This window comes from Triticum aestivum, chromosome 5D (genome assembly GCF_018294505.1).
Source record: "Triticum aestivum cultivar Chinese Spring chromosome 5D, IWGSC CS RefSeq v2.1, whole genome shotgun sequence".
Classification (NCBI taxonomy): Eukaryota; Viridiplantae; Streptophyta; class Magnoliopsida; order Poales; family Poaceae; genus Triticum; species Triticum aestivum.
The window spans coordinates 481,277,067-481,292,752 of NC_057808.1; the positions used below are offsets into that span (position 1 = coordinate 481,277,067).

Here is a 15,686-nt window from a genome sequence, read left to right on the forward strand (position 1 = left end):
CAAACTAGTATATCACAGAGAGGAAGTAGTGAAGGCAATATTTTTTTTAACTTTGGGATTATCTCTGTAGTAGATCTTACGGCTCATTAGTTTTATGGCCAGAAATTCCACTTTGAAGTGCAATTTATCGTAGGTTTTTTCATGTGTTTTTTCTGCATTTAGCTTGGTTTAGGCCTTCAATGCACTGCATGATTTTTCTAAGAACTGTGAAATTTCCGTTCATAGTTATCTTTTGCTAGAAATCATTTGGATCGCATAAATGATGCTAGCACATTTCTACAAAGCTTTCACATGTCCTCAATTTAATAGAAACTTCAATGTTCGTTCCGGTTCTCATTTTCTTCTCCAGGGCCTCTTTGATCCAAGGGTTTCAAACATAATTTTGGAGGATTCTAGTCATTTGGAATATTCATGCGTGTGGGTATTTGGTACGTAGGATTGCAAACCTTCCAATTTTGTATTTAGGATTTATTTGTGATTTGATTTTATAGGAGAATTTTCACCCACTCTAGGCTCTTGGAAAATCTTGTGAACCGAAGAGTAGTCCTAGTTTACGCATGGTCGATGCATATTTTCTCTGAGGCTGATTGATTTGATGCCAAGATTTGACATTGATTCATGTGTTACTTTTTCCATACGACAAGCTTGTTGTGATTCTTTGGTTATTGTGTAACTTTTTCCGAACATATAACCATCTGGCTAAGCCATCATTTGATCTACAGGAATTTTGTAGGAAATCTATCTACCGGAAAATTTTCTTTTGAGCCATTTGATTTGTAGGAATGAATTCCTATTACTATGTAGAATTTGTCCCTCTCCCCCACCCCCTCACATTTCAAAGGAAAAAAACATTAGCTAAGATCAATGGAAAAATTCTCTACTATGAATTAAAGGACATTTCTTACCATATACGAGAAGTTAAGATACATCAATCTAGAAAAAGAAAAGAAATTAAAATACATGCCACCTCATTTTCTATTGATTTTCCTATTCCTATAATATTTATATGTAACAAGCGACGTGCTATTAAACGTAACAAAGCAGACATATGGAGAAATAAACAACAAGATTTAGTACAACGTACTAGTACAAGAGGAGGAGAGGGACGGGGCAGCCGCAGACGCAGTAGCGGCATGCAGCTTTTCCAAGAATCTTTCCATCCTGGTGAAAAGGAGGACTATTGCCCCACACATGCAAGGACCAATCCGGGCCAGGGACTAGACGTGGATAGGCGACAGGCCGGGCACACACCGCAACTGTAACCTGCTGCAACTTCTCCCCCTGTACAGTCCCATTATGTGAGTGACCCCTGCCACTGCTGGCAGATGAAACAAGTCACCACTCTGACTTCCCCTGCGCTGCATGCCCTCCTTCGATCAGACCAAACGAAACCTCAAAGAATCCATCCACGTGTTCACCGAAAAACAGTTGCCCGGAAAACGTTTTAGTTTCAGTTGATTGATTCTGTCTTGACCGTTAAATTAAGATCCAACGTTTGTCGTTCATTTCCTTCCCATGAATGAACATTGTTCATCTTTCTCCTCCGATGGTTACTGTTCTTCTTCACCGCCCATCAGCCGCCTGCTGCCACCACCCACGGCCGATGCCACCACCTTCTTTGTATCGCCGCCGTTCGGTCCGGCCCTCTATGCCCTATCACAATCTTCATCGTCAATTTCCCCCTCGCCATCCCACACCATGAATCCGCCAAAGCTCTGACTAGCCCTGCTGCTATCATCTGCGTTGTCGTCGGCTTCAACTCGCTCCTAGAGAGCCTTCATCGAGAACGTCGTGGTTCCCGTCTCACCCTTAGATGCTCCGGAAAAAACATCCGACACGACAAAAATAACAAGAACAACTCTAGCAGAGCTGTCATTTGGCCTAAACTGAATAACAAGAACAACTCTAGCATTGAATCGTTATTTGGGACGTGGTTAGCTGGTGTGAAACATACTACTGGGGCTCGTATTTCAATTGGAATATGTGCACTTATGTGGGCTATATGGACTGCAGGAATGATATGATTTTTAACAGACAACATATTTTAAACTTCTTGCAGGTCATCTTCAGAGCTATGGCATGGATCCGTACGTAGCCCTTACTCACACCTACGGACTCCAGGGAGCCATTAGTTACTGGGTGCAACGAATGAGAGATGGTAGCACGGACTATATTCAACCGGTTTGGATGACGGTCGCATAACATGATAGGAGTTTAGGGCCCTAGTCCTTTAATTCATACTAGTTCTGGCTTTGCGTTTTTTATGTTTCTTTGCTCCTTTTGCGAGCTGTAATACTTTAAAAACTTTGTGCTACTTTAAGACTTTTAATAATATGTCTGCATGCATCGTTCAGATGCAGAGGCCGGGGGCAAGCCTCCTTTTCCAAAAGAAAAAAGCAGAGCCGTCATATGGACAACCTCCATGGAGCATAAGGAGAGCGCACCATATAATATGAAGGCTGCACGGCAAAGCGCAAACATAAAGTTATCATAATGCGGCCTTCATAGTTTTATTACATGTTGGTCCTGCTTGTCATTGACTATAACTTTCCTATCCCAGTTCCCTGTCTAGAGCTCAAATCTACTAGTCCCTCACACACGCGCATACCACGACTCACGCACACAGAGCACAAACTCTAGCACAACACACGCATACATTAATCACAGATGCCTAGGAATGCATCACACATGTCACACGCGTGCACGCATCTTGCTTGGCCGTCGAGTCATGATTTTTTTCCTACCTAATGACAAAAATTATTGTAATCATTTTAAGGGACACATCAAAGATCGGAAATCCTTATGTGTCCAACAGAATGGCTAGTGTAAATTTCAACAACGTTTTCACGGCGGTCCTGCTCCTCCTTCGAGAGTATCACCCAATCTATTGGCAGTGATAGTGGACGCCGTGGGTAGCGAGAAGGGAAGTGTAGGTTGTGTGCGACGAGAAGAAACATATTAGATTATGGGCGGCGAGAAGGAAAGTGAAGGCTGCGAGTCTTTCTATAGCTGCGAGAAGCGGACAACAGGAAAAATGATGATAAAACTGCTACGGGCCAGTGCGAGAAGCGAGGAGAGAGCGGCTCTCTCCGTAAATTATGTGACTCGGGGTCGTTTAACGGCTCTATTAGATATAGAGTGGTATTATAGGCAAAAATTAACATATCAACTGTTATTATGATTTGCAAACCAACTTGTGGTTGGATAGTTAGATAGACAGTGGTATCCCCGTACACCAGAGTACAAGTTCTACATTTAACATTGATGCTCGTATTTTTTTATAAAGATGCTAGACTTACGGAATCGCGTGTAGAGTTATGATTGGAGAAGATTAGGGAAGAGAGGTCCCATCAGAGGGGTTGGTTGGTGAGAGAAGAGTCTGTAAAACTAATTCGTAGGTATAGCATTTTTGTTTTGTGGATGTATTTCAGTTCTTCTGGCAATGTGCATTCGGAGAAGACGTTCCATCGACTATGAATGCTTCGTCAATCTTAAGATGATTTGCCGGCTCAATTCTTCAGAGGTGCTCATAGGGATATGGTGTGGGTACGTGCATGCGTTTATAGGAATGTTTATACGTGTATATATGTGAGTGTTTGCGCTTATACTATGTTAAGAAAACGGTTATTATGTTTTGCTAAAGTTGCTCTGAGAATAGCGGTAGAAAAAAGACAGAGGGCAGTATTTGCATGTGGCACGTACGGATCCGTCTAAGATTCTTATATCCTTGGCCGCGGCGTGAGATTGCGTCGTGTCGAAACAGCGGCAACGGGAACAGCGACGCAAGAAAGACAGCTTCCTCTTTACTCATGATTTGACATGGGAACAAAGCCAATCCCTTCCCACCAGCCACACACACACTCGCTCATCATTCATTCACCTTCCGGCCTCCTCCTCCTCCTTTCTTCCTCCGTCCGTCCACCCCCAAGTTTCGTTCTCCACCACTTCTCTTCTTTTCAGGAGAGAGTTCATCTCATCTCCTTCCTAGTTAGGGTTTCTTGGCCTTGTCTGTTCTTGATTGGTCGATTCTCCGCGCAAATTATGGAGAGGTTCCCTAATCTTGGGGGAGGAGGAGGGAGCGGCAGCGGCAGCAGCAGTGCATCCATGGCCTCCTTCTTGCAGCTCCCACCGCCCTCCGCGTCGTCGCCCTCGCCGGAGCTGGCCGGCGAGCAGCACGGCTCGCGGCTCGCGTTGCAGCAGCTCCTGGCCGCCCCGCCGCCGTCGGCGCAGCAGCAGCAGCAGCGCAGGGAGATCTCGCCGGCGGACGTCGCGACCATCAAGGCCAAGATCATGGCGCACCCCCTCTACTCGCCGCTCCTCGCCTCCTACCTGGACTGCCAGAAGGCATCGCCCAAACCATGCAGATTTAGTTAGTTAGGTCACACAGGATGTGTGCACCTGCACCATGTGCTGAAGCTGAGCGCGTGATTTGCTTTCTCTTATAGGTCGGCGCCCCGCCGGAGGTGCTGGAGAGGCTCTCGGCCGTGGCGGCGAAGCTGGACGCCGGGCATGGCCGGGGGAAGCACGAGTCCCCGCGCCCCGACCCGGAGCTCGACCAGTTCATGGTATATGTTCCTGGATACATACGATGGATCAAGCTCGTCGCGTGATGCCATGTGATTGATGCTTTGCTGTACCTGTACTGATTCCGAGCTCATCGGCCGGCGTGCAGGAGGCCTACTGCAACATGCTGGCCAAGTACAGGGAGGAGCTGGCGCGGCCGATCCAGGAGGCCACGGAGTTCTTCAAGAGCGTCGAGACGCAGCTCGATTCCATCACATTCACAGGTATACTCAGATTTTAGCAGCAATATTTATGCGCCTGGTGGCAGCTGGTGCTTCCGAGATGAGAAGATTCTTGGGTTGCCGCATTGGGAAATGTCCGGTTTGTGCGACGGAATGGAGCCAACTTTTTTCCTCTTTGGATCCATGCTGTCGTTCCCTGCCACTGCCACGACTACCTTTGCCCCTTTGTTTACTTAGAGGAGGGGATAAGGTCCTGCATTAGACCACAAGTTCACTAATTATAATAACACCGGCATCTTAGCAGGAGTACGTACACATCAGCAGTATGTGAGTATTAAATTAGCACCGTAGTAATATGCATCACGAGCCCACAGGGAACTCGTGGTTCCAATCTCCGCCTCTCGTTTTCGATACCTTCGGCTCTCAGTTTATAATTAAGCACGATTGGAAGTAACACACTGGCTTCGACCTCTAGAGAGTTCATCTTTGGTTCAGCAGAGGCAATTCATAGGCGAACAAGAGGCATGTGGCTTAGTCTCACTCTTAGGGCCACAAAGTCGATTGTGTCGGCATGCAGTTTAATCATCTATGTGGTTTAGCACTGTTTAATCAGTTTTGCTAGAACTCATCTAGACGAGATATAATTTGGTCTCATTCATCTTTTATAGCCATTGGATATGATGCTATAAGATGCGTGTATACTGACGTAGGTTGTATCTGTTTTTGTTTTCAAGGTGAATGAGACCAAATTATATCTCATCTAAATGAGTTCTAGGCACTCCCCTGTTTAATCAGCTAGCACGAAGGAATTACATCAAGGTAACTGGTGTTCAGTCCACATAGGGATTATAAATCGAGTAGTATACTAACAACCGGCCTTGTTATTCGGTGGAACCAGTAGTGATTTAATTGGGATGCAGAAGAACACAGGGTACTAGCTGATTCGACGCGCGTGTACGTATGCGGCGGTGGATGAGCGGTGGGCCTGTAGCAGTTCTGTGCCTCCGCGAGTATTAGGGTGCCAATAAATCGCCGCACTGTACTAGATGGACGCCTACTGTTACTACACTGTGCACCCTGTCCCTTTGTCCAGTCGGAGTGAGTGTGAGAGGGAGGGAGAGGGACGCCTGAATTCTTTGTTGAAAGAAATATCAGCAACAACTTCAAAGTCTGTCCTCTGAACATGCAGCTGTCTGTATCCTATTGGTGAAGAGACATTTTTGTTTGCACAAGCTTTTCACTGCTATTCGCTGAAGAAATGAAAACTGACTACTTGTTTAATAATGCCCTCAATATTGCACAGAACACAAAATCACCTCTTCAGATCAGGTCAAAATGTTAATCGTTATGCAGTACTACTTGTTTGTTTAGGAACTGTACCATTAAGGATAATGTGGGAACTTTTTTTTTTGCATCGATGTGGGAGCATTCATATAGAGACTAAGAGGCCTCATTTCTTCGATTTCATTTTGATCATAGCAATAGAGCATTGTTAATTGGTTTGAGGATTTTATGTCTTTTGTTTATATATAATCACCCTTTTGTGACCCAAGTTATTTGATGTGTGGCTCCTACATTACATTGTTGAAACATATACATGCTTTGGACTTAGCATGATGGGTTCCTTTGCTGGACCTTAAGAAACTTTTGCATCTTTTGAACAAAGGTTTTTTGGGCGGAAAAATTGTAGTGTTAGATGTACATATGGCAATACTTCATTTTTCCTAACACATAATGATATTCAGTACCTCGGTAGGTATGAACCTGTTTTTTTTATATTTAGCAAAAGAAATCATATTTCCAAGTATTCGAAAACTATGAAAAATTTCGTGTTAGTTAACATGGGTAGACACTTGCCATTTTAAATTATTGCTAAAAATATGATTATTCGCGAGCTGTGAAAAAACACAATTTGAGGCATGGAACAATTTGCTATAGTGAAAATTATGTAACCTGTGCTGCAGATATCTATTTTGTGATTTTCACACGGGCTGCAAATGGTCACATTCTTTTATGGAAATTAAAGGAGCAATTTTCTGCTCAATACCAACATGCACGAAGTTTTTCATAATATTTACAGAAACTTAGAAATGAGGTTTTTGGTTGGGTATAAAAATGGGATCGGCTATCATGAGCTTCCGAATATAGTTTCTCAATTTCCTACATATATCATATATGTTTGGATTAATTTAAACATGAGGCCTAGCCTCATTTCCAGAACTAAGTTAAAATTCCAAAAAAAGTGCAGTTATATCTTTCTCTCCATCGTCTTATACATCTGGTCTGAAAAATTCTTTCATTGATCCTAGGAGTTATTGAAACATCTCTTTTGAGCAATGGCAATTATTTTGTTTGATTTAGTACGCTGTGTTTTAAAACGAAGTTAAGTTCATGTACTGTATTTTGAACAGCTTGAGCTCCTAAGACGTTCAAAAGAAAGTGATAGCATAAAATATGGATGTGGATTTATTTACAAACAACTTCACTCGATAACATAAAGAAAACGGGCAGTGATAAGTAATCTTTATTATATACTCATGATAAATTTACATAAAGAAAACGAGTATTTTTAATATAAATTTTAGGTGTTTTTATGCGTGAAAACTGCACTTTATTTGTTCATGTTGCTGAAAAACTATACACCCCTCATTTAATTCCGACTTGTTTCTAGTTTTTCTCACTTGTTCTAACAGATATTCGGATATGTTAACAACCCTTTCGTTTTGGTACTTCGCTATTCATACTTGAGAAAATTAACACAACCTGGCACGTGTATAATTACTTTTGTTCCTAGAATTAGGGTAGTATGCTACTTATTGCCCACTAGGCTGCCCAAAAGTGAAAGGCACTTCATTTCTCTATCTGGTGTTTGGATGAACTTGGGAGGTTGCATGGAGAAGGCTTCTGGCTTTTGCAGCATGAGGTTGCACCTTACTCAATGTTGCAAAATTGCAGCAGCATGGTTGAAATATGCCTCCATTTGTTGTTCTGATCTTCACCCAGTAACCATTTTCAGTTCATACAGTTCTAATTAAGATGACAACTCACTTCTCACCGTTTGTTACAATGTGAGGCATGCATTTGTGTGGCTGATATTGCTATATATGTGAATTTATTCAAAATTTAGTTATTCCCTCTGTACCAAAATATAAGACATCTTATATTTTGGTACAGAGGGAGTACTAATTATATTTGTCAAAACTGGTCCTCCTTTCCGCGTGTTTTTGAATGAGGATACTCTGCACGCACGAACACACCTTTTGAAATTAAACCAGGTGTCATGTATTTCCAATCCATTTAAGAGCACTGCTATTTTCCGGAGTGGTCCAGATCTGGGAACGGGACCAACATTTTGTTTGTGTCAAAACTATTGATGCGCAGACAGTACTAATTGCGAAGGCGCGGGGTCGTCCGAGGATGAGCTGGACACGAGCTGCGTGGAGGAGATCGACCCCAGCGCGGAGGACAAGGAGCTGAAGCACCAGCTGCTGAGGAAATACGGCGGCTACGTGGGGAGCCTCCGCCAGGAGTTCTGCAAGCGGCGGAAGAAGGGGAAGCTCCCCAAGGAGGCCCGCCAGAAGCTGCTGCACTGGTGGGAGCTGCACTCCAAGTGGCCGTACCCCTCTGTACGTACGATCATCCTAGCTACATGCCACCATTGAATTTCTCGGGTAGGTGTCGGCGTCGTTTGGTTTCAGTAGCTGATGATGTTGGTGGTGGTGCATATGTGCAGGAGACGGAGAAGATCGCGCTGGCGGAGTCGACGGGGCTGGACCAGAAGCAGATCAACAACTGGTTCATCAACCAGAGGAAGCGGCACTGGAAGCCGGCGCCGGAGGACATGCCCTTCTCCGTGATGGACGGCGGCGTGGGCGTGGGCGTCAGCTTCCTCCCCGCCCCGCAGGGCCCGGCGCTGTACATGGACAGGGCGCCCTTCATGGTGGACGGCATGTACCGCCTCGGGTCGTGAGGCCTCTCTCCCTTTCTCCATCGGACGGGGACTGCCGGCCGGTGCCGTCGGCGTGGTACGTAAGCTCCATGCATGGCAACGGCATGCGGCCGGTACGTGCTTAACGTACTTAGTCTGACGACGACCGCTCAATATTATGGTCCTTCCGTAAATACTCCATATATATCTGCCGTTCACGTTGGACAAGTCTGCCAAGTAGGAAATATATATATTTGATTTTCCATCAGCCTGCCTGTGCCCAGGTAAATAGGTGGTCGACATCGATGCATGCTAAGACTGCTCGTAATAGTCGTTGTTTCAGCACTAGTGCAACATTATTTTGCTAGCTAATGGCAAGTCAGATCAGGTGTACTGCATGCATCTACATGGCTGGCTCCTTTCATCATCAACAGATAAATTCATGGAGATGAACAAACTGTCTCACTGATGGGCCCCTGAGATCCATCCATGCCGGCCCGATCAACGTGTGCTTGCTACACGGTACACGTACGCGCTGTTGCTGTGCGTGCTGTTGCTTTCCCGGGGAACGGTCGAAGCTGCTGAACAGTGCCGCAAAACAGGCCCCGGATCCGCTTCTCAACGACGCCGACACCCCCGGCAGAGCGGGCCGGATGCGTGCGTTGCCGTCGGCGCCACTGTATGGCATTGCCGCGCGCACAGTGGCGGCGGCAGCGGCGATTAACTAATTGTTCATGCACGATGCATGGCCGGCGCGATGGTTGCGGGTCGTCGGAAGGAGGCTCGTACTGCTTGCTAGTTGCTACTGTAGTACAGTCTACTGTTGTAGCCCACGGAAACCGTGCGCCCTGCGTCCTGTGTCCTCTCTGTGACAGCGAAGTTGGAGCTGCAGCATTTAACTGGCTGGCATGCTAGCTAGTGCCTGCTTGCCTGGGGATCGAAACATAATGGTCGCACAAACTAACTCACAAAGTTCACGAGGAAACGTACTGATGTCCTTGGGACCTGGGAGTAAGTATGTCGCGGGGACTAGATTTAGGCTGGACCCATGCGCGGCGCGGCTGAATAGTGGCTTAGGCTGCGAAATGTCACTTTGGAACACGGGTGCCAGTGAGCACTTTATTTTAAATAGTTTCCAAAATCACATTTTGAATTAAAAAAAATGCTTAAATGAATTTTACATGGTAATATGGATGTATACTATACGCTTGCAAAGTTTGATGATCAAATAAGTTTAACACGCCAACTATACAAAAAATTCGTCATGCGTGGATTTTTAGCAGTTAACAATGCATGTACTGTTCATCTTCTCAAATCATGAATTTGTCATTTTTATGTAGCTCACATGTTATTTTATTTCATCATAGAACTTTACACATATGTGGTATATGTCCATATTATTATGTAGGATTTGCTCGAGCATTTTTTCAAGCTTCAAAACATCATTTTTAAACTTATTCAAATAAAGTGCTCGCTTTATTTCAAAACCGTCGGCTACTCAGTTTCAAGGCATTGTGGGTGGAATTGCGAGGAAGCTACCAACTTGGCGTGCAACTACTATGGATACATCCGGGAGGCTAGAATTGGTGCAGTCCGTCCTATGCACGATGCCCATTCACACCATGATGGTGCTGAATGTTCTACCGGACGTGTTGGCAGGCATTACCAAGATATGCATAGGGTTTCTGTGGGTTGCACAGGCGGAGGTGCAGGGTGGACACTGCGTTGTCGCATGGAATTCAGTGTGTATGCCCAAGTGGGCTGGAGGGTTGGGCCTCCCAGATCATAGACTACCCACAGTGGGAGTAACATAGGTAATAACATCACACATATTTAGGTCAAATAGATGATGTGGCATGCAATAAATGAAGAAAGAGATGAAAATGGTAACATAGCTAGTTACTACTATTATGAGTAACATCACACATATCAAGTCAAGATGTGTCTATAGCCTAATAAATGAAGTGTTGCATGTTACCACACATATGTTACTCCCCACTATAGAGGTAGTAACATAGGCTAGTAACATGGGCATGTTACTAGTCTATGTTACTACCCATTGTGGCTAGTCTAAGTGGATGAACATCACCCTGGGGTCTAGGTGGCTTTGGCTGAAGAGGACAGACACATCCAAACCGTGGGCTCAGATCGAAATTTCGGTGCTTAAGGAATCTACACAAATTTTTCCATGTTGCGGTGCATGTGGACATGGGCAACGGGAGCACAGCTTTTTTCTAGGACGACCGTTGGCTCCATGGACTGTGGATAGCAGAAATTGCACCATGGATCTATGGTTGCATTCGACCTCGAATTAGGGCCACGAGATCGGTCAAGGAGGCTTTGGAAGGGCTTTGGCCAAGGGATGTTTGGGCTAGACCTGAGTCACGAGGAGATTGAGGAGTATCTGGACCTCTGGGAGCGCGTCTCTTCAGTAATGTTGGTGGATAACAAACAAGATGTGGTGCGATGGACATGGGAGGCTTCGGGTGACTACTTGGTGTGATCAGCCTATGCATCGCGATTTGTCGGCCGACGGCATGATCTTGTGGCAACGGTGATCTAGGACTCTTGGCACCTTTGAAGTGCAAGTTCTTTGCCTAGCTTACGTTCCGTAATAGATGTTGAACCTCGGATTGGTTCGCCGGGAGGGGCCTTCCACATCAGGCGGCGTGCCCCTTTGCGATCAAATGCCTGACTTGTGTTTTCGCATGCACAATTTGGCACATCATCTTGCAAGCTTGGGGGAATGCAGAGTGGATGCCGACGAGCAACGATTTGTTGTTGTTGTGGTGCACGAAGTCGAGGGGTTTGCCTACATGTCTTCGAATGACTTCCATGCCCTCCTGATCTTAGTTGCTTGGCAGTTGTGGAAGCACCAGAATGACATTGTATTCGCTCACTAGGGTACAAGAGGAAGGAAGGAGTTGGCAGTCAGTAGGTCTGTTCGGTGGAGTGGGAGATAGGCTTGAGAGCTTGTATAGGTGGGGAGTAAGAGCAACTCCAATGGGGCAACCCATTTCGTCCGCGGCTGTCCGTTTGGGCCGGCGCGGACAGAAAAGGTGGCCCAACGCGCCGACCCAAACGGACGCGCGTCCGTTTTTCGTCCGCGGGCGACCCATTCTCGGCCCATTTTTAGCCTGATTTGCGTCGGCGCGGACACGCGACGGACGCGCGCGCGGTCGCCTACTCCTGTCCCCGGGCCCGCTGGTCTGTGGCACATTGGCCTCCCTCCCCCCGGCCAACAAGCAACCCTCGCCCCCACCTCCTGCGTCACCGACGCCGCCGCCCATTTTTGCGGCGACTCTTCCAGCCGCCGCCGCCTCCACATCCGCCCAGCAACGCCGCCCCTACCCCCAGTCGCCCGCCGCCGCCGTTTTGCCGCCGGGGAGCAAACTGGTTCCCGCCGCCACTTCCCCCACCGCACAGCCGCCCGCGACCAAGAAGACGCCTCGCCGCCCCCGCCACATACGACCGGCACGCTCGTCGGACGCCGGCAGGGCAGCTACCTGGTCTGTGCGCGCCGCGTCTTCCCTCGCCGGCCGTCTCCTTCTTCGACGCCCGCAAGCTGTTCGACAGTTTGCCAAGGTACGAAAATGGACTCCGCCGACGAGTTCTTTTTCCACAATTTCATTTGCGACTCCGACGATTCGTCGTCCGACGACGAGGAGGAGATATTGGCTGCCGTGTTGGTCCATCACCACCTCAACAACCAGCGGCCGTTGTTCCGTGGCTCCATTCCGGGCCACCTTCCGGCGTTGAATCGTAACCGAGAGAGCGGGCATTTCCTTCTCTGGAAGGACTACTTTGATACAACAAACCCATTGTTCAAACATCACAAATTCCGCCGCCGGTTCCGTATGAGTAGGCATGTTTTCAACCGTATTAGAGAGGGAGTGGTCGGCTATGATGACTACTTCGAGTGCAAAGAGGATGCCGTCGGCAAGATTGGTTTCTCCTCTTATCAGAAATGCACTGCCGCCATCCGAATGCTTGCATACGGAGTGCCCGGTGATCTCATTGACGAGTACGTCCGTATGAGCGAGTCTACATGCCTAGAGTCCCTGTATAAGTTCTGCAAGGATGTGATTGCTGTGTTTGGCCCTGAGTACTTGAGAGAGCCGACAGCTGCAGATACAGCCCGTTTGTTGGCGATGAATGCTAGCAGGGGCTTCCCGGGGATGCTTGGCAGCATAGACTGCATGCACTGGGAGTGGAAGAACTGCCCTTCTGCTTGGCAAGGGCAGTATAAGGGACATGTCAGGGCTTGCACTGTCATACTAGAGGCCGTGGCGTCTCAAGATCTCTGGATCTGGCACTCTTTCTTTGGCATGGCTGGATCACACAATGATATCAACGTGCTTCAGCGCTCGCCGGTGTTTGCTAGGCTTGCCGAAGGCAACAGCCCACCGGTGAACTTTACTGTCAACGGCCACAACTACGACAAAGGGTACTATTTGGGTGACGGTATCTATCCTCAGTGGACCACTATTGTAAAGACAATACCCAACCCTGTTGGAGAGAAAAGGAAAAGATTTGCCCAAGAGCAAGAGAGTGCTAGAAAGGATGTCGAGCGTGCCTTTGGTGTTTTGCAATCTCGATGGGGCATCGTTCGGTATCCTGCTAATACTTGGAGCACGCAGAAACTATGGGAGGTGATGACTGCTTGTGTGATCATGCACAATATGATCGTAGAAGACGAGCGTCCGGAACGTCTGTACGATCAAGGCTTTCAGTTTCAGGGTGAGAATGTTGTGCCTGAGCATGGAGTAGCGGCAACATTTGAGCAGTTCACTCAGTTTCATGAAGACATGCGTGATTGGGAAACTCACGTGCAACTGCAAAATGATTTGGTTGAGTATATGTGGACTCATGTTGGCAACCAATAAATGTATCTTCTTTTATTCGTTTGCAAAACTATGTGAAACATTTTTATTTTTATTTGGCCTGTAAAACTATACTATTTATTTGGGCAGACTATTTTGTTAATTAAATTTTCATTTCACAATATGTTGAATGCAATGCAAAATTGGGCGGCCAGCCGGCCACGCTTGCACATATGGGTCGGCGCGTTGGGCGTGCTGCCGACCCATATTAAAAACAGGGCGGACGCCGGCGGGCAGCCGACCCAAACGGACAAAAAACGGACGAAATCGCCGTCCGTTTGGGTCGGCCCGTTGGAGTTGCTCTAAATGAGTATGTTTTACCTTCGGGCTTGAAGCACTTTGTAAAACCGTGGACAGTGGCGGAGCCAAGTGGGGGCGAGCAGGGGCCTGGCCCCCCCTAACGATCAAGGGAACATTTGTACGCAACGGTTAATTAGGGAGCAACTAGTTAACGAGCGCTCCTTCGGAAGCCTCGCAACGATCAGCGCCATTTGGCGCGCTCTCAGCCATTCACCACGTGTCGCGCTCTGGATGCTCCCTCCAGATTTTGTTTTTTTATTTTTCCGCACGCGTTTTCGGCTTTTTAAATGGTTTTTTCCCGGGTTTTTTCGACGTTTTGGTTTTTCCCCGGTCTTCCTTAGCGTTTCGACCAAATTTTTTTTTGAAAAAAAACATTTTTTTGCACGAAAAAACGTGTTCACTTTTTTTTCTTTCGTGAAAAGTCATGTTTTTTTTCGCGAGAGTCACGGCCGTGCCTTTCGGAAACGAAAAAAAACGCATTTTCTGTTTTTTTTTCTTTCGCGAGAGTCACGGTTTTACTTCCGCGAGAGGCACGGTTGTGCTTTCGTGAGAGTCACGGCCGTGCTTCTCGAAAAGGAAAAAAAACGCGTTTTTTGTTTTTTTTTCTTTCGCGAGAGTCACGGTTTTGCTTTCGCGAGAGGCACGGTTGTGCTTTTGCGAGAGTCACGGCCGTGCCTCTCGGAAAGGGAAAAAATACGCGTTTTCTGTTTTCTTTGCTTTCGCGAGAGTCACGGTTTTGCTTTTGCCAGAGGCACGGTTGTGCTTTCGCGAGAGTCACGGGCGTACCTCTTTCGGAAAGGGAAAAAAACGCGTTTTCTGTTTTTTTTCTTTCCCGAGAGTCACGGTTTTTGCTTCCACGAGAGGCACGGTTGTGATTTCGCGAGAGGCACGGGCGTGCCTCTTTCGGAAAGGGAAAAAACCGTGCTCCCGGTTTGGTTTCTTCGTCCGGTTTTTTCGTGAAAAAAAATTTCGTCAAAACCTATCAACATGGGATCTAGTTTTGAAGATCTCGACGCGAGGAATCCAATGGTGAAAACGGTTTGAGATTTGGACGCACGGTTTAAGAGATAAAACGTTTTGAATAAACGAATCTACGAAAAAAGGACCTGGGAGATGAAGTGTTCTTTGCAACGAGTACTCCCTAATTAGTGATTTCGTGTTAATTAGCGATATGATCTGTAGGTACAACGTGCTCGGCCCCCCTATCTTTGCGTGAATTCTGAAGAAAGGAAAAAAAGGCCCATGTACAAGCCCATTAGTTAGTTGTTTTCTAAGTCCATGGCAAAGCAGATTACACGATTGGCCTCCGTCAAGTCTCCTGGCGCTACGCATTATCTCCGTGATTAGCATGAGCGTGGATTAGCGATGCGCCGCTGCTGTCCTATGCCTTCGCCGCCGGCCGGCATGCCTCTTGTCTTCCCTCTTAATAAGATCTTGCTCATACGACGACGACGACGACGCAGGCTGTTTCACTCGCAATTATTCCGGCTGCGGCCAATGAAATAGACAAGGTAAACACATCACACAATGTACTAATCTCTCTCAGTTCTCCTCTTGTATCATGTTGAATTTCTACATCGGATATTAGTTATTTTGGTTGTGTGATTTATGCGTCGCTGCGCTAGGGTATAGGCACCTGAAGTCGCTCGAAAGCTCGATCCGTCAATGCTTCGGCGAGCATTCGTAAACAGTGATGGTTGTCGCTGCGAACGACAAGCAGCCGATCTACTTCGACCTAGCTGGATTTAATTCTCTAGGTTTGTATTCTGGGTATGTTGATCAATTTTTGCTAACTGAACAATATTTTTTTTTCTAATACAATCAGTGATG

At 46.8% G+C, this 15,686-nt stretch overlaps 1 protein-coding gene across 1 annotated transcript; it reads left to right on the plus strand.

Moving 5' to 3' along the window:
• The first annotated feature begins 3,772 nt into the window (after positions 1–3,772).
• Positions 3,773–8,941, plus strand: LOC100286388 (homeobox protein rough sheath 1). Its single transcript, XM_044543360.1, has 5 exons — positions 3,773–4,344; positions 4,446–4,565; positions 4,673–4,787; positions 8,127–8,371; positions 8,479–8,941. Exons 1-5 carry the CDS (start codon positions 3,820–3,822, stop codon positions 8,713–8,715), a joined length of 1,242 nt encoding a protein of 413 aa, XP_044399295.1. The 5' UTR covers positions 3,773–3,819; the 3' UTR covers positions 8,716–8,941.
• The last annotated feature ends 6,745 nt before the right edge of the window (positions 8,942–15,686 follow it).